Raw genomic sequence first — 22114 nt, 5'->3', positions numbered from 1 at the left:
TCTCCTTCTCGGAAAATCATGACGTGAACACTTCTGTCAGATGCGCCTTCTTTTCTTGAAAAATACGGTCATCCATTCGAGATATCGCTGTATGAGTGATGTTTCGGTGTTTGTAACATCCCATTGCACGGTTTTGCCGCTTGCTTTGTGGAATCCAGATTTCGGTTCAGCATCCCTTTAAGGAGCTTGTCGTCACAGAGGAGCGTTTGTACAAAAATCGCTTTTCACGTGTCCTGAACCACGGTGAACCAGATGGCAACTGCCGCCTTCATCAACAAGGTTGCAGAAGCCGATAAATGGGATATTCGACTTTCTTATCTCAGCACATGACAATCGACACTGGCTCACGCAATTAAATTGAAGACAGCCAACACAACCATCAATCATGTACGGGCACCCTAGTGAACAAAACCACACCATCACTCGTCGGACAATTTATCACGATCACATAGGGTAAGCTGCTTCTGTTCTGGTACCATTGGACATTTTGCTAAGACCTGTTGGCGTACCAAATTTCATTTCAATCCTTTTCCTTCAGTAAAGCGGAGTTAACTAAGGAGGCATATTGCGACTCGATTCAGCGAGGCGTACGATATGGCTCTATTATATCACCCATGTTGCATACATGTAAGCACACGAAGTGTGGGCGATGTAACTGCAGCAAGAGCGCCTACACTTCGCGTTCATCTTCGTGTGATTGGACGAAATATCAACGCTTTTGTTGACACGGGTGCCGCAGTGAGTGTCAAGGATGCTTGCCTCGTTCCAGTTAGTGGTGTGACACCTGGCATCTAACATGATATAGTAAAACTAATCTGTGGTAATATTACATGACTTAAAAATAAGCCAATGTTGTGCTGAATGTTGAAATACGAGGAACTATCGTTAACAACCCCTGTTTAATTTCGCAATAGCGTTAATAACCTTTGGTTGTGAGTGGTGGCTTAACAGAAAATGGGGGAGGAGGAGGAAAAGCGGGCAAAGTGTGATCATTGCTTTTCAAAAGTTATCCGCGTGTATGTTTCTTACGCTATCGTTGACAGTTGCCGTGAAAACGGAAAACCAGACACCGTCCGGCCACAATTGCTTGTGCGGGAAGCACCTCAGGTTGAATTCAAGGACAATTATGGGCGTCGTATTTGTTTTATTTCACATGAACATAGAAAAACTGTCGAGTTGTCAGGACGACCTGCTAATCACGTCCAGTGCGTCTTCACGCTCAAAGGGCCGTCTGAACGTTTGAGCATTCGTCTGCTCTTTTAAACTTGCCTGCTTGTTCAAAGTGCCATCTGCTCATTCAACCGACAGCAGCCGGTTCAGCTGTAAGCTCTACCGTGGCAGCGAAAAACTTGCAACAAGACTCGTTGCGGCAGAATGGGTGACTAGGGCTGGGTAGAAAGTAAAATATGCATAAAGCTGTTGAAAGATGGCACAAATGGCGCCGATAGCACGGCCCGCGGCTGCCGCAGTACCTTCTTTCGCACTTATCACTTAAATTTCTTTCTGCCCCCTTACAAAAATATTTATATCTGGTCAGAGCTGAAGATTGAGATATGGCCATATAAAAAATTGGCCACATATAACCTGATATGGTATATAAGCCAGATATAGCCTCATAATGCCAGATATAGCCTGATACCCCTGGATACCCTACTGAAAAAAACCATTTGAAATTCAAACGGGTGGCAACTGGTAAATCAAACGGGTGCAAACTTGTCGACCCGCTTGGATCAAACGTGATTATGGGATACGGGTAGCCGTTTGAAACGGTACCCGCTCGAAACGGTACCCATTTGATACAGGTGCCCGTTTGATACGGGTGCCTGTTTGAAACAGGTGCCCGTTCGACCTTGCACGTGACCACACGTTTGAACGTGCCATTCGAATCGGGAAATTATGCGCTAGCCCTAAATGGGGATCGTCTGGTAGGTTGGTGATCTTAAACTTATTTGAGACGTTCCGAAACTCATCAACCTATTTATAACATGGAGGAAACACGTAGAACAAATGTGCTCACGTAGGTGCTTGCAAATGGACAGGAAAACAGACACAATAGATTGTTTTCAATTCTCCTCAAAGTTTATTACGTCTTCTGTAGACAAGTACAAACGTGCAAGCGATCTCTGAAAGGTGAGAGGCACTCTAAGATTTTATACAACTGAGAAGATAGCAAATCAAACAAGAACCGACGTAATTCTATACTATGAAGGTAGACTTTCGGGAAATTATTCACCCGGCTGCCGCGAGAATAGTGGCTGCATAGTTATATAGATAATCTGGAAGAGTACCAGTAGAAGAACGGTCAATCGTTGCCAAGAGGTAGGTTGCAGTGCACTTACCATAAAAATAGCGGACTTGAAAGATGTAATCCGTGATATTTGTCGACACGGCCAAAGCAGGACAACCACACAAACACAAATGAGAGGGAACGGCATCTTGGAAGTTTCAACACGATGTGGCGCACAAGCTGTCAGTTGCCGAACCCAACCAAACCGCAAGAATTCCTGACTTCTTTGAAGAACCGCTTGTTGCCGATATAGGCGTAGGACCTTTCGAACACTGATAGCTTTGTTGCACATCCAAAACGTTGTCGAGAGACATCCTAATAAGACCGCAGGGTTAGGCGACAGATCGAAGCAGGTGGACGCGCAGAGTTCGAGCTGGAACTGACAATAAGCAGACAAAAAAAAAAAGCGGCTGCTGGGCGCACCCTTCCGGATCTCGATGCCTCTCCGCGTGTAGTTCGCGCTCGGCTGCGGGTCACGTGACGGGTGACAAGAGAGGAGGGAGGGGGCAAGGATCACAGGGACAGTCCCTCTCCCTCTCCCCAGGCATTCCAGTGAGATGTGTTTTCGCAAAGAAAAGTTATCTTGAACAAAATATGTGGGATACAGTTGTACAGCATCCATTTTTGTGCTGAACCAATTTTGAGGCAAATCTGCAACAATGAAAAGAAAACGCCTGAGTACATTAGGGAAAGACAGAAAGGATGCATACGTACAACAAAAAAATTTAGAACGACCACGGGCAGGAACCTCTGGTGAGCCTCTCGGAGTGACTCCCTGCAATGGGCCTGCGCAGACCAGAGAACAAGATCGGTCAGAGCTTGCAGCCATAAGGTGCTTCATACCATGAAGTTCCAGAAGTAGCTGCAATTGGAAGCAAAGTGCATTTCATTTCTCTGCAGAATGGAGAGTTTAACAGATAGTATGCATTCATAAGGTGATACACTCACGAATGCAGATTTTTCAATGCAGCACTATATCGCCAAATTGTTAACCGTGCCGGGCAACACTACAAACCGAGAGCATTATTCCAAACTATCTCAGTTTAAAGTTAACCACGGCAGAAGCTGCAAGCCATGTGACCTTCTAGTTGGATGCCATGGCACGTCGAGCTTATAATCATGTGTCACACTGTTTTTGCTGCAATGGCTTGTAGTGTCAAAAGTGGTCCAGCTTAAAGAGATGCAAAGTATAGACGTTTGTGAGTGGGGCCCTGACCTAGTCTTGAGCTACATTGCGAGGAAGGACGTTTCAACCGGGATGTTTGCTGCTTGTATCCACACGACCAGCTTGTGCACAGCGATTGCTTGAGCAGAGTACATGTCCTCGACAGTGCCATTATTTGACAAGCAGTTTTATGAATGTTAAACATGACTGACTCAGAAAGACTGCATCTCAACGACTAATGACTTGGGATACCTAACTGAACACTGATATATTAACTGAATGCAAAACAAATTACCTGGCAGGCATTAAATTTATCAACAGGGTGGGTCGACTCCGTATTAAGTTGGAGTCGATGCGTCAGGCACGTAGCCAGGATTTTGTTTCAGGGGGGAGCCCCCTCATAACAAAATGCTGTATGAGGGGGAGGGGGAGGAGGAGGACCCATGCAAAACGGAAGATATCGGGGGGGAGGGGGGGGGGGCCGGGCCTCATAAGCCTCCCCCTAGCTACGTGCCTGCGATGCGTAATAGGACAACACAAACAAAGATATGAATTACATTTCCTTTTGCACCCCCAAAATGATGTGTTTTTGAAGGTAAGATAACAATTTTCTTGATTCAGAAAGTGCCTCAGCTGTACAAATGCATATGCAGTAAGGGCACTCGCCAAGCCTATTCTCTTCAGCTCTGTGCAGGTTAAGCTAAGTTAGAGTATAGAGGTACACGCTCACTGACAGCATGAGAAAGGCAGGGAGAAGTCTCCGTTGTTCCACCACCAGCCCGTCTGCTACCTTCGATGACGTTTCAGCGCCTCATGAGCCTGGAGCAAGCACATCTGTCCAAAGCGGGGTGAAAAGCACAAGCACGTGCTGGAGGACGCCCAGCCATTCTCTTTTTGTCATCGGCTATTCTACATATTTTAGTATGACATATTTTTAAGTGAGAAAAAGTATCGCAAATATGCAGTCCAACTTTGACCATAATACAGAAGTCTGATAAAGATAACAGTTGCCATTCACCATTTTCCAAATAAGTGCTCCCACCTATCGGAACATCTACACGTGGTGCGTGAGTGGGTTCAGGACTGAGACGCTAGAAAACGAAGCACTCACAAGGCTTGTCTGGCCCTTCCAACCATGCGGGTACATTCATCGCAAATCCCCGATTTTTAGACAAAATGATTTAGAATGAGCAAATCTTGTCTACGGCCGAGGTAGAACATTGAATTGTGATTCCCCCATATTGTGCCAACCATCCTTCAACCTGCGGTACCACCTGCAAATGAACTATATTGTGCTGCGGCACGCGTCCATGCTGCCTGCTTCAGGGAAAACCACTGCTCGTGTTGAAGACGACATCCCACAATGCAGGGCCGTACCCAGAAAAAAATTTCGGGGGGGGTCAGAGCCCCCTAACCCCCCCCCCCTGGTTACGGCCCTGCCACAATGTACACGCAACAATGTTTAACGAACTAAAAGAAAATTGATATCATTCAATAGACACAGATAGGCTTGCAAAGTGTCGACACCATGATTGTTGTTGTTGGTTTTACTCCTGCATACAAACATAAGTGACTTCCTCCTTCCTCCGATGTACAGTAAAACCCCCTTACCTTCGTGGCCCCTATTTCTTCTCGAATCGGTCACAGAGGACATAATCGCAGCCACTGAATTCTGCAAAATTAAAGGCCGCGAAAATTAAAGGTTCGCCAACATTAAAGAGTTTACTGTTCTTCCGTGTGTCACATGATGTTAACATTTCAAGGAGGCTGAAGGTATTGGTTTAAGAAAAAATTGACCTATGAAAAAAAATGCCCTTCTCCAGGTTAGGCACGCGAGGTTCTTTTGCACTACCTATAAGGCGGCAAGTTTGTTTCGGCAGAGCTTTTGGTTAAACGGAGTCACAAAAGTAGCTATACTTGGAGTCAACTATTTTGTGCTGCATTATAAAGCTAGAGTAAATTCAACTGTGCTTCTGCACAGCACTGTTTGTTGCGAAAGCATATGTGGTTTAGTGTTGCATCCCATTTGCATGATCTAGAGAAACTAGCGCTGACAGAGTTAAAGCACTTAAAAAAAAAAAAACAGCCGACTGTGGAAACATTGAGAGATGCACACATGCGAACTGTGCATTTCTTAAAAGTGGATTCGAGCAAAGGTAAAGACAATATGTATACTTACGGCGGCCATACTTGCCTTTCCCAAGCATGACCACTTTTCCCTCGGTAGCACCATCTAGTAAGCACCAGCAACACGCCCATGAGACGCCGCCGACTCATGGATTGAATGACGACCCGCCTGAGGTCTTGGAAGGAGATCCGGAACACTGCTTTAGGCCAGATGTTGTATCTGGAGGGGGCAGGGACTAAAAGTAAAAATTAACAAATTCATCTGAAGCGCTACATTCCTATAGGATAGCAGTATTTTTTTTAGGCAAGTGATGCGTTTTAATTAAACACAAATGGTTGGTTTATATGATGAACGTGCAGCCCCTATTTTCCTTAAGTGTAACGGAGTGTCTAACGTTACGTCCGACGGAACCCGAAATAAAAATTAAAGTTACGCCCAACGTAACTGTCAAGCATTCGAGTTGCGTCCGCCGTAACCCAAAATAAAAGTTAAAGTTACCGTATTTACTCGAAAATAGGTCGAACCCTATTTACTGGATTCACCAAGAACAAAAAAAAAAAAATTCAAATATAGGTCGACCTTTTTTTTTATTTTTAAGAACAAGGGAACTTTTTGGCAAAAGAAAGAAAAAAACCTTTATTTACATCACTCTCAGCTAAATCACGGGGCGATGCCAAAAACTTCATCACCGTCAGAGCTTCTGGATATGTTATCATCGTCCGAAGCTTCGTCAGCTGGGTAGACATCCTCGCAAATTCGCAGCAATACTTCACTGACACCGTTGTAAAATGACGACAAGAAACGAAAAAAGGTGCGAAGCGACGGAAGACAAACTACAAAGACGCAAGCAAAGCCGCCGTGTCGCCATGAGCAACACGCAAGCCGAGCCGCCTCAAGCAACTAACAAAAATAACATTTCTTTCTTTTTTTTTTTGCGCGCGTTTGCGAGGATGGAGGGCAAAGTGCATGGCGCATCGCGTTCCTCTCCTTACCCGTTGCCCAGCAAGGGGAACGCTAGAGGCGCGATGTCGAAATCCGACGCCCGAGGGGTGCGCGCGATAGCGGCAACGGCCACCGCGGGCGGAGAGCCATTTCGGCAACCAAACGCTTTTTGAAACAAGAAGCGGCGCGGGTCTACGGCAACGCCGGATCGGTGACTCGATAGCTTCATGCCTCCGGTAGGGTCGCAAAATTTGGTCGCGAATGTAGGTGTCGAAATTCTTTAGTCACAATTTACAAAAAAAAAGGTCGACTTATATTCGAATAAACACGGCAGTCAGCCGCGCGACGAGACACACATTATGAAAGCGATTGCTGCGAGCGACCAAGGCGATGAGCGACGTTTTCTAGAAGCCCAAGAACCGAGCGGCGCAAGCAGCGAGAGTGAGAAATCTTCGGCGCTCGGCGCCGGCTCTCGTAGCTTCTCGCCGTCGCTCGTCTCGTTGATCGCTATATTGCTAACATGCCGTTCAGAAAGGCGCTCTAAGTGCTTACCATTGCATTGGGACCAGCCTCGCATCCAACCGTAACCAGTCTTGACATTTTTTTTTTTTTAGCCGCCCAGGTAGAAGTTAACATCGTACATACATCGTTTTCAAGCATGGCTCCTCGTTCATTGCTCGATTTACATTTTCGGCAAATGACCGCAATGAAGCACAATTATTCTAGTTCGAAATTGTCAAGAACACTTGGCACGCATGCTTATACTGTAGTTCACCAAACGTAATTTAAAAGTAGAACGAAAACGGGACGAGATTCGCTTACCGCTTCACGGATCCTAGGCCTTCGGATCCTAGGCCTAACGGCCGTACTTGGAAGTCGCCTGCGGTCCGGCGATCGGACGAGTCGAGCCGGCCTGACGCAGGCTGACCACGCCTGGTTGAACTATGAGAGGCGCCGTCCAGTTGAGAGCCAGAGACGCAGTAGAAACGGACAGCAAAACATCTGTCCCGTAACCGTAAACGAGCCAACCACCCCCCACACCGCTCCATCTTCGCCATCTCCGCGACGACCGGAAGTGGAAGCCGCAAAGTTAGAAAAGCCGCGGCAGCGGAAGCCACTGGGCGGAAGCTTTAAGTTTCGGTTTCGCTTTTCTCCAACGCAGGCTACGGTCGCTACGGTTTCGGGCTGGTGGGTTTGTCGGGTTTGTGGCTGGTTGCGACGACGCGAGGGGCCACGAAAAGACGCCAAGTTGGCCGAGTACGAGTCACGGCCCACGATACGAGCAACGGGCCGTTTGCCGCTGTCGACCGGCGATGCGGTATCCGCGGCTTGGTGTCACGATCGGTTTGTTGTCGTGCACGTTGACTCAAAGCTCGAAGTTATGCAGTTCCGTTCCGACACCAGCCGCACCACGTTTTCCGGTGCATCGCACGTGGAGGCCTTTCGTCTTTCAGTGACCGTAAAGATCGTGCCCGCTGTCTTCGGTGCAGTGGAAGAAGTTGGGAGACGGAAGGCGTTTAGGACTCCAGGCCGGGCCGCCGGTTCACTCTGAACGAGAGGCGACGTGTGTGTGCACGCTTTGAGGAAGCCTCCGCGTTTCGCCGCGCTAGACCTCGCCGATCGCGACCGGACCAACCGGACCCCGAGTCCGAGAGGCTCTTGCGGAGCCAGGAACTGCACCGAGGTAGGAGCTGCTCGTTCTGCGCTACCATGCAGTGCTCTACAGTGCTCGGAGTTCTCGGTGGCATTCGTGCTTGCACCGAAGCCTTTGTGACCCCTTCGGACGCGGAAGTCGTACTTCGCAAAGGTTTGGACGGGGCCGCCCTCACCGAGCAGCTTCGCTATATTCCGCTTACTTATGATCGCAATAAAAGCTTGCGTTCTCGGGAAAAAAATTGCGGGACCGCTCTCCACGCCGCCGACGAGGTTGGCCGCCGCCATGTTCTCAGCTGTTCACTCGCTCCCGCAGCGAGCGCCTTCCGATAATCCTCCCCGTTCCAAAATGCGATGCGCTTTGCGCATTATGCCGTTTACATGACCGCATATTGAATGCGGCAACTGCATTCAATGCGACTAAGTCGCATTCGTGTAAACGTGGCTTATGTTCTTTTTCGACATGTATGGTGTATGTAACGATAGCGGTGGTGAACGATGGACGTTTTTGTTGGAAGATGGCGGTCGTCTTTCTGCATGTATGATTTGGTTATACCGGTGGTCCTGTGGTATAAGCGTTTTGTTGGAAAGACGGCAGACGCCTACGTCATCGGACGCAAAATCATACCAGCCACACCGAATCATATCGGCAAGCAAAGTGGCAGTATAGACAGACCCGGAGCCATAGCGGTGCCGGTATCTTCAGTTACGCAAACCGCCAAACCAAACTAGCTGCATGCATAACACAAAGATTTTATGGTGGTGTCATACCAGAACTGTACAAGCAGCAGGTTTGTTTCTTGTACGTTTTTCCAATAGGGTAGGCCATCCCAACAATGTCAGGACTGCTTTCTGCTGATCATATTCATAACCTAAACATAATTCTGTTGGAACCCAGGGAACAATTTTTGCAACTGAGATATATCCCTTATTGCCTCTACGCATGCCTTATGAATTCTGGGAATTAGATGGAAATAATGTATTAGGTTCACCACTATCTTTCGATGATTTTCCGAGTGATGCTGCCACACTCCACGAATGCGGCCAGCGGAAGTTCTCATTCAGCCACTTTAGGGCGCGCAGCATTCATTCGGTTTAGGCGTTTTCAAAGCTGTAGGATATAGTGGTGCTTCGATTGTATGACTTTCAGGAGACTGCGCGAGAACATTGGATAATCCAAAAAACAACAATTAAGGTGCTCAGCCTTATGTGACAAAGATACGCAAAACTTCCAAATAGCCTTTAAGCTGATAATCTGCTGGAATCTGAAGAAGCTAGAACCCTCATGCAACTATGAATGTAACCTAGAAATTGTGTAATAGAGGTGCCAATCAATCTTTATTATAACATTGGAACCTCGAAAGAAATCAGTGAGTTTCTGCTGACTCGTCCAGTCGTGCATTAACCGGGGACGCATAATTGGGGTTTTACTGTATCCACTGTGGATACACATTTTATGCTCGATCGCATAATGTGTAGAAGTTTCTTAAAAATTTCTGGGCGTTGCCTTTAAGGACTAGCATTTTTAAAATAAAAACAAACAAACAGGAAACTGCTTTGATAAACGAACGCAGATCAAGCTTGGAGTGTGCTCGACAGTGGATGTCTTTTTCAGCTTCGATAATACTTCTCCAGTCGACTGCTGCATGCTGCAAGATTGTCAATTCAGAACTTCCGGAGGCTGCAATCACAGAATGGAGAAGCGTAATTATAGTTGGAGGCACATGCTACAGTCCATGTGCATGTTCTCTTAAAGGGACACTTGCATGGCTGTTGGGGATATAGCTAATAGTAATCAATAATATTGATTACTATTAGCCTTGGAACACTCGCAACTGTCGTTTATTTGGAAAGACAATTTACTATATAGGCCCCTTCGGCCAGCCTAGTCATCATCACTTCGCGCGAAGCATTTTTGTTTAATAATGCAATTGATGCCTCACTTACACTTTTCCTTTTTCCTAAATATCATATTCCTCGTGCAGTTCTTTGCTTGTTTCGTCATTCTATCTGGCAAGAATATTAACATCGTGCAACACCAAGGAACAGGGGCATCTAATGCAGTGAATGGCGAGGTGGCCAGACAGGCTAGCTCGCGTGGCAGCCACGTGTGAAGAAACCCTTCAGCGGAGCGGAAAAGAAGACGAGGAGGTTCTGGGACTGGGCCCGTGCGCGAGCTACAATTTCTATCGGGGATTTTCGTTCGGAACTGGGAAGTGTGAGTAACGCAGCTACCGGTGATTAAAGTAGTGGTTTTTCTTGTAGTCATCCACGCTTCGGCTCAATGGTTTCGACATTTTGGTGCCGAAACCCGGGATCAGGACTGTACGATGGGCCAGATGAGAAGGTGTCACAAGCGTTGATGTAACGAGGCTACAGGAGAAGACACCATCCAGCTCGAGAACGCAAGGGACCATAACGACGCTGCCATGGATAGGCTGAAACAGAAGCGAAAAGCCCTGCGTTCACAGGTAACAAAGCTGCTGACGGAAATCGATACAGCTACCAAAACCGAACTGCCGATTGAGGAAGAGCTCAACGTCTTGCTGACTTGTCTCAACGCGCTACACGGTCAGCTTGCCGAAACGGACTCTGCCCTCGAACCATTGTTGGCAGCAAGTGACATCGAACAAGAGTATGCTCGGACCGTCGAGTACAGCGATCGTATCGTCACCTACTCGGCAAGATTGACCTTCAAGGTGCGGACCCTACACGAAAGAGCGAGTACAAGCGGTCAAGGAATCCCAACAAACCACCGCAGTCCCACTTTGTCAGTCAAGGTCAAGCTACCCAAACTTGAACTCTTGAAATTCAACGGACAACGTCAGCAATGGCAGCCCTTCTGGGAGCAGTTCCAGCAGGTCATCCATGGTAACCCAGAACTGTCATCAGCCGGGAAGTTCCACTACCTCAGATCGGCGTTGTCGGGAGAGGCTGCTGCAGCGATTGCCGGATTGCCACCAACGGCCAGCTGTTATGAAGATGCGCGGGAGATCATAAAGTCCCGTTACGGCGACGAGGCGCTGCTAGTAGATGACCGCATCATGAAACTGGCAGAACGGCAGCCAGTTCAAACCTCGCAAGACGTCTGAGGACTGCGACGACTACACGATGACCTCCAAGCGCATATAAGAGGACTCAAGTCTCTAGGGGTTAACGAAGATTCTTATTCGACTCTCCTTTGCCCCCTTGTACTTCGGCTGATTCCAGAAGATCTTGTGCTAACCTTCAACAGAAATGTCGTTCGGGAGAAAGAACAGCGTCGCCCGGAAGATGAGGCTGTAAACACGGCTGGCGAAGGAAACCAACACGTTGTAGAACAGTCCCAGCTAAGGCAACTACCATCCCTTATGCAATTTCTGAGAATTGAAGTTGAAAGTAGAGAAAGAACGACAGTCACAAAAAAACCAGAATCAGGAGGCATAAGAAGTAAAGCAGGAAAAGAGAGTGGAGTAGCATCTCGTGCAGCAAACCACAATTCAAAACCATGGACAAAAGGAACGGCCGCGACACTTCTACAGAAAAGTGACAAGCAGAGCTGTGTTTTCTGCAAGTCAGCAGACCACGAGACAGAGCTGTGCAAAACAACGATAGGTCTTCCCGAGAAGAGGAAGATTTTAACGAGCTCGGGAAGATGCTTTAGGTGCACGAAGAAAAACCACCTGGCCAAAGAGTGCAGGAAAAACATTTCTTGCTCCAACTGCCAAGGTCGAAACGCATCAGTCATGTGTGACCCAACGTTCTTGTCAAGCTCAAGAGACGACAAAGGCAGACAAGAGGAAAAACTGACTTCTGCTGGTCCGGTGGCCCTACAATCTACGATTAAAGACAGGGTCAACACAACCGTCCTCCTGCAAACAGCGACAGTGTGGAGCTTGGGACTGAAACAGCGCATCCTTGTAAGAGTGCTATTCGACGGCGGAAGCCAGAGGTCTTTTGTCACAGAACTACTCTCACGAAAGCTCAGATGCAAGCACCTGGGAAACGAAAGACTGACGGTAGGAGCATTTGGCGACCACACGACAGAACGAAACTTTCGCAGAGTTCTTGTGACTCTTGAAAATCAGAGAGGTGAAGTTTTCCGTTTGGAAGCACTTGAGACAAGCCGTATTTGTGGTGAACCATTGCCCTATCCAAGAGAAGAATTGCGTCGCCAACTGAAAAAATGGGATACACGGCCGCGGACTTCTGCGAAGCTGAGGGACCCAACGGCGTGGACATACTGATTGGAGGCGATTGCTATTGGAACTTCGTCACGGGCCAAGTTAGGAGACTCGACGGAAAACTTTGAGCAATCGAGACGTCGCTTGGGTACACGGTCCAACAGAACTTTCAGCATCTGTCATCAAGAGCTCACAGATGGTCGTTCTCAACGCAACGACAAACAACATGGATGCATCTGAAATAATGCAAAGGTTTTGGAACCTTGAATCGATTGGTATAACCGACGAACCTCATCCAGTGACAGAACCCGTGACCGCGTCTTACAAAGAAACAGTTAAGAAGATCGGTCTTCGGTACGAGGTGGCCCTCCCGTGGAAACCCGTAGTGAACTTAGACGATAACAAACAAGTTGCGGAGAGGAGGCTTCAGCAGCTAACAAGGAAGTTAACTCAGAACCCTAATTTGATGAGGGACTATGACGTCGCGATCCGAAAGTACACCGAAGGTGGAATGGCAGAAGAAGTGTCAGGTGAGCAGACTGGATCTCGGAAGTTCTACATGCCACACCAATCAGTTTGTCGCGAAAGGAGCGCCACCATTAAATTACGAGTGGTATTCGACGCTTCTTCTCATAGCAAAAGCTCGAAGTCGTTGAACGACTGTTTGGAAAGTGGCCCCAATCTGAACCCGGATATTGTCGCGTTGCTTCTGAGCTTCAGAAGATATTGTATCGCGCTAGTGGCCGACATGGAGAAGGCGTTTCTTCAGATAAGTATACAAGAAGATGATCGCGATGCGTTACGCTTCCTGTGGTATAAAACTACCCCACATTTCGGAAGACCACTTCCTCCAATTCTCATCTGGAGGATGACGAGAGTTCCCTTTGGAACTACATCGAGCCCATTTGTATTGTCTGCGACAATAAAACATCACCTGGAAACAATGAAGAACGAGTATCCAGACACCGCGGCGCTGCTGCAGGATTCCATTTACGTGGATGACATTCTTACCGCTGCATCCAGCGAAGAAGAAGCCACTAAGATCTTCAAGGAATCGACAGCAATTTTCGAGCAAGCGTCAATGAAGCTGCACAAGTGGGTGTCTAACTCGAAAACGCTCTTGAATGAGGTTGACTCGAATCACCACGAGGAACACCCATTGGGGCAGGTTGCGGGAGCTTTCAAGGTGCTGGGACTTACGTGGAACCCTGCCACAGACCTCTTAACATTTGCACCAGACGATGTTCTGAACTTCGTAGAGAAGCACTCAGACACAAAAAGGTTTGTCCTACAGACTACAGCCAGACTCTACGATCCCCTAGGATTCATCGCGTCATTTGTCGTGCGAGCAAAGATCCTATTTCAACAAATCTGGAAACAGAAGATGGAGTGGGACGACCTACTGCCTCTTGACCTGCGCAGTGAATGGCACCGATGGCGTGCGGATCTTCCATTGCTATGTGACGTCAGGGTGCCACGTTTCTACAGACGGGGAATAGAGGGAGTGACGATCAGGACAAACCTGCACATCTTTGCCGATGCAAGTCCTCAGGCGTATGGAGCCGTAGCATACGTAACTATGACGAATGATTCCGGCTCCACGACATCGACGATCCTGCTTTGCAAGTCTCGAGTGGCACCTCTAAAAGAACTTTCTGTAGCGAGGCTAGAACTCCCGCGACACTTTATCTTTGTATCTAGCCAAAATCTTGGTGTCATTGAAGGCCGGGGTGCAAGAGCATCTATTGCAATGAATTGCAAGGTGCCCCGAAGGCGTCGTTCTTGTAGAGGCAGCGTGCTCTCGGGTGCGATCATTAACGCACCTGCCCGTCTGGCCCACGTATGTCATCCCACACGTCATGGGGATTTCATAGACGACGCCAGTGGCACATTCAACGTACTTATTTCGATGTTTGGTAGTGCAGGGATCTGAAGATGGCTGTGGTGAATTGATCTTGCGACAAAGTCGCGCCATCTTATTGGGTGCTGAAAAAGCTACCGGTACATTGTAGCGCTGGGCTACCTTTTTCAGATTGTGCGTTACATTGTGCATATATGGAATGACAACAGGCCTCGTGGTCGGTCTATCGCTGTTTGATTTCCGATTACCTTTAATCTTTTTGATTAAGCTTTCTGCTACTTCAACCAAAGCTCTCAACGGAAAACCAGCCCTCTGCAGGCGTTCTATTTGACCCTCGAAGCTGCCTTGCGCACTGTGCAAACATGACTTTCTGAGAGAAGCCCCCAGGCACGAACTGGCTATGCCCCTTTTCACTACCTTCGAGTGGGCGGAATCAAAAGGAAGGATGCCCTTCCTAGTTCGAGGCGCGTACTTCCAACAAACATGGTTCCCAAAAAACGACAGCTCGAGGTCCAAGAATTGCAGTTTGCTTTCTTTTTGTAACTCATGCGTGAATGTCAACCCGGAGCAACACAATTTAAACACGTCTAGCAACCGAGAGACTTCACTGCAAGGGGGCCCCGCCGAGCGGCTAAGGATGAGGAAATCGTCGACGTATCTGAAGATCTTCACATTGTCATCGTTCGAAATGTTCAAAGCGATGTTTTTTCCACAGCTGCCTAGAAAAATGTCACACAAAACAGGTGCAACACTGGACCCGATGCAAACGCCTTTTCTTTGCACATAAAGACCCCCCTCGAATGACGCAAACGTATGTTTTAAGTAAAAAACCAGGAGCTCAAGAAAGCTATCAACACTGATGCCCGAAGAATTCTGGAAAGCGACAACTCCGTTCTGGTCTATGCATTGTCTCACCGCCGAGAATAGGGGTTCATGAGGAATCGAGTAAAATAAATCCTCGACGTCGATGGAAAACCCACTGCGCATGCACTGGCCCCCTTGCCTCAAAAATTCAATGACACATTCTGAATTTCGCACTATGAACGGATCATGCAACTCAAGCGCGCACAAATGTTTGCGCAGGAAATTACCCATGTGAAACTGCCAAGCGCCTCGAACTTTGTCGTTTTTTGGGAACCATGTTTGTTGGAAGTACGCGCCTCGAACTAGGAAGGGCATCCTTCCTCTTGATTCCGCCCACTCGAAGGTAGTGAAAAGGGGCATAGCCAGTTCGTGCCTGGGGGCTTCTCTCAGAAAGTCATGTTTGCACAGTGCGCAAGGCAGCTTCGAGGGTCAAATAGAACGCCTGCAGAGGGCTGGTTTTCCGTTGAGAGCTTTGGTTGAAGTGGCAGAAAGCTTAATCAAAAAGATTAAAGGTAATCGGAAATCAAACAGCGATAGACCGACCACGAGGCCTGTTGTCATTCCATATATGCACAATGTAACGCACAATCTGAAAAAGGTAGCCCAGCGCTACAATGTACCGGTAGCTTTTTCAGCACCCAATAAGATGGCGCGACTTTGTCGCAAGATCAATTCACCACAGCCATCTTCAGATCCCTGCACTACCAAACATCGAAATAAGTACGTTGAATGTGCCACTGGCGTCGTCTATGAAATCCCCATGACGTGTGGGATGACATACGTGGGCCAGACGGGCAGGTGCGTTAATGATCGCACCCGAGAGCACGCTGCCTCTACAAGAACGACGCCTTCGGGGCACCTTGCAATTCATTGCAATAGATGCTCTTGCACCCCGGCCTTCAATGACACCAAGATTGAGGCTAGAACTTTTGGCATGTCTTTTGGCAACCAGACTGAGTGTCTACATTAAGACCAAGCTGCAGGAGAACATCCACGGAGTGCACTTGTGGACCGATGCGAAGATAGCTCTTCATTGGATCCACGGAGAAGCAAATGACTGGAAACAGTTTGTAAGAAATAGAGTCGTTGAAATCCAGCGAAACTCTGATCCTTGCTCTTGGAAACACTGCCGAGGCAAAGAGAACCCAGCTGACCTGGTGACCAAAGGAATCACAGCCAGGGAGCTGCTCGACAGTGAAGTATGGTGGAAAGGACCTAGCTGGTTAACAGTACAAGAGCGGTGGCCAGAGAAGTCCGAACCGCAAGAATTCAATATAGAAGAAACAGAGAAGAAAAAGGTTGCAGCGTTACCCACGGCAACAGCAGACCAAACGATGGTTCCAGAAATTGAGCGGTTTAGCACAGCTGTGCGACTTGGGCGAACAATGGCGTGGGTACTCCGCTTTATAATGAAGTCTAAAAGAATTTGCGCTCAAACTGGACCATTAACCGCGGAAGAATTGAAAAGAGCCGAAAGATATATAATAAAGAATGTGCAACGTAGAGCCTTCGAACAGGAGATAAAGAATCTTCAAGACGGCAAAAAACTACCACCAGATTCTCCTATAAGAGACATTTCTCTTTTTTTGGATAACGATGAAATACTTCGGGTAGAAGGAAGACTACAGTTCTCCGAAAAATCCTTTGAAGGAAGGCATCCCGTTGTGCTGCCAAAAGGCGACCACTTTTCGAAGTTGTTGATAACTGAAGCACAGCGTAGACTATTGCACGCGGGAGTGCGTGACACACTCGTGCAATTGCGCGAGCGCTACTGGATCGTGAGAGCTCGGCAAATGATAAAAAATTAAATCAAGAAATGCATCGCATGTCAACGGCTGAACGCCACACCATTGTCAGAAGTGACGGCGCCCTTGCCCGCAGATCGTGTCACGGAAGCGGAAGCCTTTAGGTCGTGGGTGTTGACTTTGCGGGACCCGTATGGGTCACAGCGAGGAAAACAAAAAGGAAGGCATATCTCACGTTGTTCACGTGTGCAGTTACTAGGGCAGTACACTTGGAAATGGTACCGGACAAGACGGCAGAAACATTCCTGCGTGCGCTCCGACGATTTGTATCAAGAAGAGGCGTGCCAAGAGTGATCTACTCTGACAATGCGTTGTCATTTAAGAGAAGCAAGAAAGACTTAAGCGAGCTTTGGAATGTTCTACGATACGAAGTGCGGAATTACTTCGCAAACAGCAGGATACAATGGAAGTTCATTGCAGAACGTGCCCCGTGGTGGGGCGGATTTTATGAGCGTTTGATCAGGTCAGTCAAGAACTCTTTGAAGAAAGCCATCGGACGAAGAATCCTGACAGAAGAAGAGCTAGTGACTCTCCTCACTGAGGTGGAAGCAATCATCAATTCTCGGCCATTAACCTACGCGTACAGTGAAGCGCAAGAGCCTCAGCCACTATCACCGTCGCACTTCACGACAGGGAAAAGACTTACGTCGTTACCAAAACCGTCCGATTCCGACTTGCAAAACGGAGACGCAGAATCGCTGCGAAGGCTCTGGAAACTCAGAGAAGACTTCCTGAAAGAGGTCTGGCAACGATGGTCAAAGGAGTACCTAACGGAACTCCGATCACTGTACAAAACAAGGAGGTCAAACCGACATCTCAAAGTTGGGGACGTGGTTATTCTTCACGAAAGCCAGCAACCACGCCAGCTCTGGAAGATGGGAGTTGTGAAAATATTGTTTTCCGGAAGAGACGGAAGAGTACGATTCTGCGAAATCCGACTTCCCGCTGGTGCGGTTGTAAAACGACCAATACAACTTGTGTACGGGCTAGAAAGCGGTTAAAAATGAACTTTGTTCCCTTTTGGGGGGTGGATGAAGAAACCCTTCACCGGAGCGGAAAAGAAGACGAGGAGGTTCGGGGACTGGGCCCGTGCGCGAGCTACAATTTCTATCGGGGATTTTCGTTCAGAACTGGGAAGTGTGAGTAACGCAGCTACCGGTGATTAAAGTAGTGTTTTTTCTTGTAGTCATCAACGCTTCGGCTCAATGGTTTCGACAACGTGCTCATGGGCACGTTCATTCAGGCATGCCCATTTGGCCAATATACACTGCTCCTCACAAAACTGGTATCTGATACACAATGCCTAAGGCACACTCCACAAATTTATTATTGTGTTTTATGCTACAAGGCTCAGACGGCTGCTCTCGGCTGTTGATTCTGCGGCAGAGCCCAGCCATCTTATTGGATGCCAAGAACACCACAGGAATGTGGTAACGCTGACCGACTTCCCTTAATTGTGCGAAACTGAGGGTATGGTATCGCAACTGGTCTTACATTGGACCTCTCACGAGTGGGTTTGTTATGCAGAAGCAAGTTACCTGCAGATGTGTATAATTCATGTCGCCAAAAGCCTGTTAAAAAAGTTGAGGCATAAACAAACCTGCTCGTGAGAGGTCGAATCTGAGATGAGATGTGGTACCATACTTACACAGTAACACTCAGTGCCACACAATTCAAGGAAGCCTTTCAGAGGTACCGCATTACTGTGATGTCTTCGGCGCACAATAAGATGGCTTGGCTCTGCCACAGAATCAACTGGCCCAAGCCGCCGTCTTAGCCTTGCAGCATAGAACACAAGGATGAAATTGCTGGGTGCGTCTTGGGCGTTGTGTATCAGATACCAATATTGTGAGGGGTAGTGTATATGGGCCAGATGGGCAGAGGTGTGAATGACCCTGCCCGTGAGTACGTGGCTGCCACGCGAGCCAGCCTGTCTGGCCACCTCGCCATTCACTGCAGCAGATGCCTCTGTTCCCCGGTATTGCATTATGTTAAGATTCTCGCAGATACAATGACAGAACAAGCAGAGAACTGCATGAAGCATATGAAATTTGGGAAAATAGAAACGAGCGTGTAAGTGAGGCATCGATCGCCCTATTAAACAAAATGGTTTGCGCCAAAGTGATGATGACTAGGCTGACCAGTGGACCCTCTATAGCAAAATATTCAAACCAGCCTTATTACCCTCTTTACTATTGGCTAGCTCTCTTCATCAAACACTTCCTTACCACCAGCATGTCACAGCCATTCGTGCACATGCGCTCATCTAAGAGGCATTCATATGAATGTAATGACAGTATTTGGTTCTATTTTTATGTTTTAGAAAACCTTTGGAGACATTGCGCTTCCTGAAGCGCAGTTGAAGAAATGTTGACACGAAGCAGCCATCAATTTACGTTCAGGAACTCGCGGTCATGGCATTTGGAACTGAGGCCCTGACAAACTGCTGTCTTATTGGGTGGGCAATGAAGGGAAAGCTTCCTAAAAACGGAGTTAAGGACTTGATAGGTCAGTAAATTGCCGTAAAGAAGAAATGGTAACGAACTATTGCAATCATACTGAACAGGAACAAATAACTCTTGACATATAGTGAACTTAAATCTTGGACAAAAGCTCACCGGACAGAAGCTCACCGGTCAGAAGCTAACAAAGTGAAAATTTCATGTTGGTCTTAACACGAGCGCAGAAAACTTAGGTGCATGCGTGCGACACCAAAACACCACAATGAATTAAATCTGATAGGCACATTGTTTGTTGATTAGAGTAGAAACAAGTTTATCGACTGGTTAGAAGCGAATGCAGTCCCTTTCTATAGCTCCAGCAGTCTTGGTAGATCTCGGTGTACCTCGAACCCCTTGCAAATATTTTCCAGACGGTTGTGGCGTACCTTGAGTCAACCCAGATTGGTCTTATCAGCTTCAGCTCCACTCAGTTTGGTGACCTAAATTTTGGTCCCAAATCGTTACTTCTGTGCCTCTTATGGCTTACCTGTCGACACCGTTGCATGAGATGGGAACCACTTCTTTTAAAAATATTGCAATGTCCATTGCATACGCTCTTTGGCCCAGCTCGTGATTCACCGGGTAGCCAAAAAAATTGGGGTGAGCTATTGTTTGGGTCTGCGAAAAAAACGGGTGAGCTTTTATTCGGTGAGCTTCTGTCCGGTGAGCTTTTGTCTGGTCACCATTGGACTTGTGTCTCGGTACTCACGGATGGTTGTTGTTTTTGCTTATGTTGAGGTATTTGTCTTTTTGTGTCATTACGTTTGCGCTACACCTCTTGTTTCCAATAATGTGCCCCATTTCTAGCATACTTTAATTTTTGCCTAGATTAAAATTCACTCTGATGTTCCTTCTGCTTAATTTTCATCGCCAATGTAGATCAGCGATTAAACTTAACGAAACTTCAGTATTGTTTACTTTTGTGTACAATTTTCTGAAGACAGCTGACTGTTTACCCCAGCTTTAGGCTGCTGAATCTTTCAAAACCTTCAGCTTGTTCAGTTGATTTTAAAGTAAATGTCTGGAAGAGTATGGCCTCAGTTGGTTTTACATCAGTAAACCCTGAATTATAATATAAAAGAGATGTCAGATTCAAAATTAAAAAATGTGGTCATCTGTGTGTTCAAAATTATTTTCTAGCCTACGCTATCTCCGACTTTCAAGTCAAATATCCTGAGGCACTGGTTCTCGAACAGGGCTCCTAGTACAGTATACTGAGGGTTCTCTCACCACCTGAACGTCCTCAATCGTTCCTACACCATTGTCATAGACTCAATTACAACAATGCCGAGAGTGGAAGGGGCTCGTCGGCTAACAATAACAATAAATTTTGTTCGCTGATGTCAGAAATTTTGAGAGTCCCTGTCACAAAGAATGTTATGTTTGCAGGTTTTTACAGGGGTTATGAAATAGTATTCAGACTTTGGCCAAGTAAGTGCGGCAGTATCTCACCATAGCATGTGCAGTGAAGATCAGAAAACAACTTTTTCCAAGGTGAACTGGTTTTATTTAAAAAAATAAATAGACTCAAGATTGGGGAGCCCCTCAACCTTTAATATCATTTCCAGGTCACGTGCGTGTCACATGAATTGGGGGCCAAATGAGTGAATGACAACTTTTATAAAAACCTTAGCTTCAAATTGGGCAGAAACCTGCTCAACTCGCAAACTCGACCACTATTGGCGACAAGCCAGTAGTTCCTGTGGCCACCATAAGCTGCATGATGAAAAATGGACCTTTTTTTCCTTTCTGATTACGCAGTGCACTCGCGACATTTTGATGAATCATGGTGTGTTTTCTCGTACTTGTTATAAGGTAAAAGAAATAAAAGTAACGAGCTCCAGACTGTTTCCACAGTAAACTTGTTTCAAGATCCCTTTAATGCATTGCAAATTGACGAAATGCCTGGTTTTACATTATTTCACAGCAGCAATATTTCACAGTTGCCAATAAACCTAGTCATTGGTCCCTGTGCTCAATATGTTTAGGTGATTAACTTTTTGTTGTTGGTTTCTCTGTGAAATTTTCTAAAATTATGTGGACCTGAAGTATAGTAAGTAGTATTAAGTAAATATGGAGTTTTAAGGCAAGTTTCTTAATTGTCTATTGTCTTCTCTTTTCAGTTTTTGTTATTGCCAAATTCCCTGGGGAAACTCGGAAATCCGTGAAAGAATACCTGCAAAGGAAGTGCAGCAATGCTTCCTACACTCAAAAGAAAGCCTCCAACACACAGAAGGAAACTGCAGAATGAAAAAAAAATAGCTTTTATTTTCATTCATTTTGCGCGCATTTGCTTTGTTTTCTCTTAAATCTGATTAGCGATTAATATTTTAGATTTTATTTAACAAGTGCATTAACTTTTTTCATTCATTTTACTTCAGTCATGTTGGTGATGTTACTTCAGCCATGGTTGATGATAAATATTGTAGGTTTTATATTAACAGGTGCAATACTTTTTTTACTCGTTTTTCTTCAACATGATAGTTTGCAATTATTTTTTCTTCTAATAAGAGCATGTTTATAGAGCTTTTAAGTGCATCTGTGATATTTGTAAGCCACTAAACGTATTATGTATTTGTTCCATCGTAAGTGTGTTTGTTGTAGGCAACATGTGTTCGTTATATTGAAGATTTGTTTAATAAAAATTTCTTACTTTCATTTGTCATCACTTTGAACTCGTCTACATTAAAGCCTGTAACGTAATGCATTTCAGTTTCGATAAGTGCAAACCACTGCAATTGCTAA

General features: G+C 46.6%; 1 protein-coding gene across 1 annotated transcript; it reads left to right on the top strand.

Annotated features, from left to right (window-relative positions):
• The first annotated feature begins 10604 nt into the window (after positions 1-10604).
• Positions 10605-11267, top strand: LOC120840023. Its single transcript, XM_040210444.1, has one exon. It carries the CDS (start codon positions 10605-10607, stop codon positions 11265-11267), a length of 663 nt encoding a protein of 220 aa, XP_040066378.1.
• Positions 11268-22114: the final 10847 nt, after the last annotated feature.

This window comes from Ixodes scapularis, unplaced genomic scaffold (genome assembly GCF_016920785.2).
Source record: "Ixodes scapularis isolate PalLabHiFi unplaced genomic scaffold, ASM1692078v2 PGA_scaffold6__148_contigs__length_123643588, whole genome shotgun sequence".
Lineage (NCBI taxonomy): Eukaryota > Metazoa > Arthropoda > Arachnida > Ixodida > Ixodidae > Ixodes > Ixodes scapularis.
This window is presented reverse-complemented; position numbering and strand designations above follow the sequence as displayed.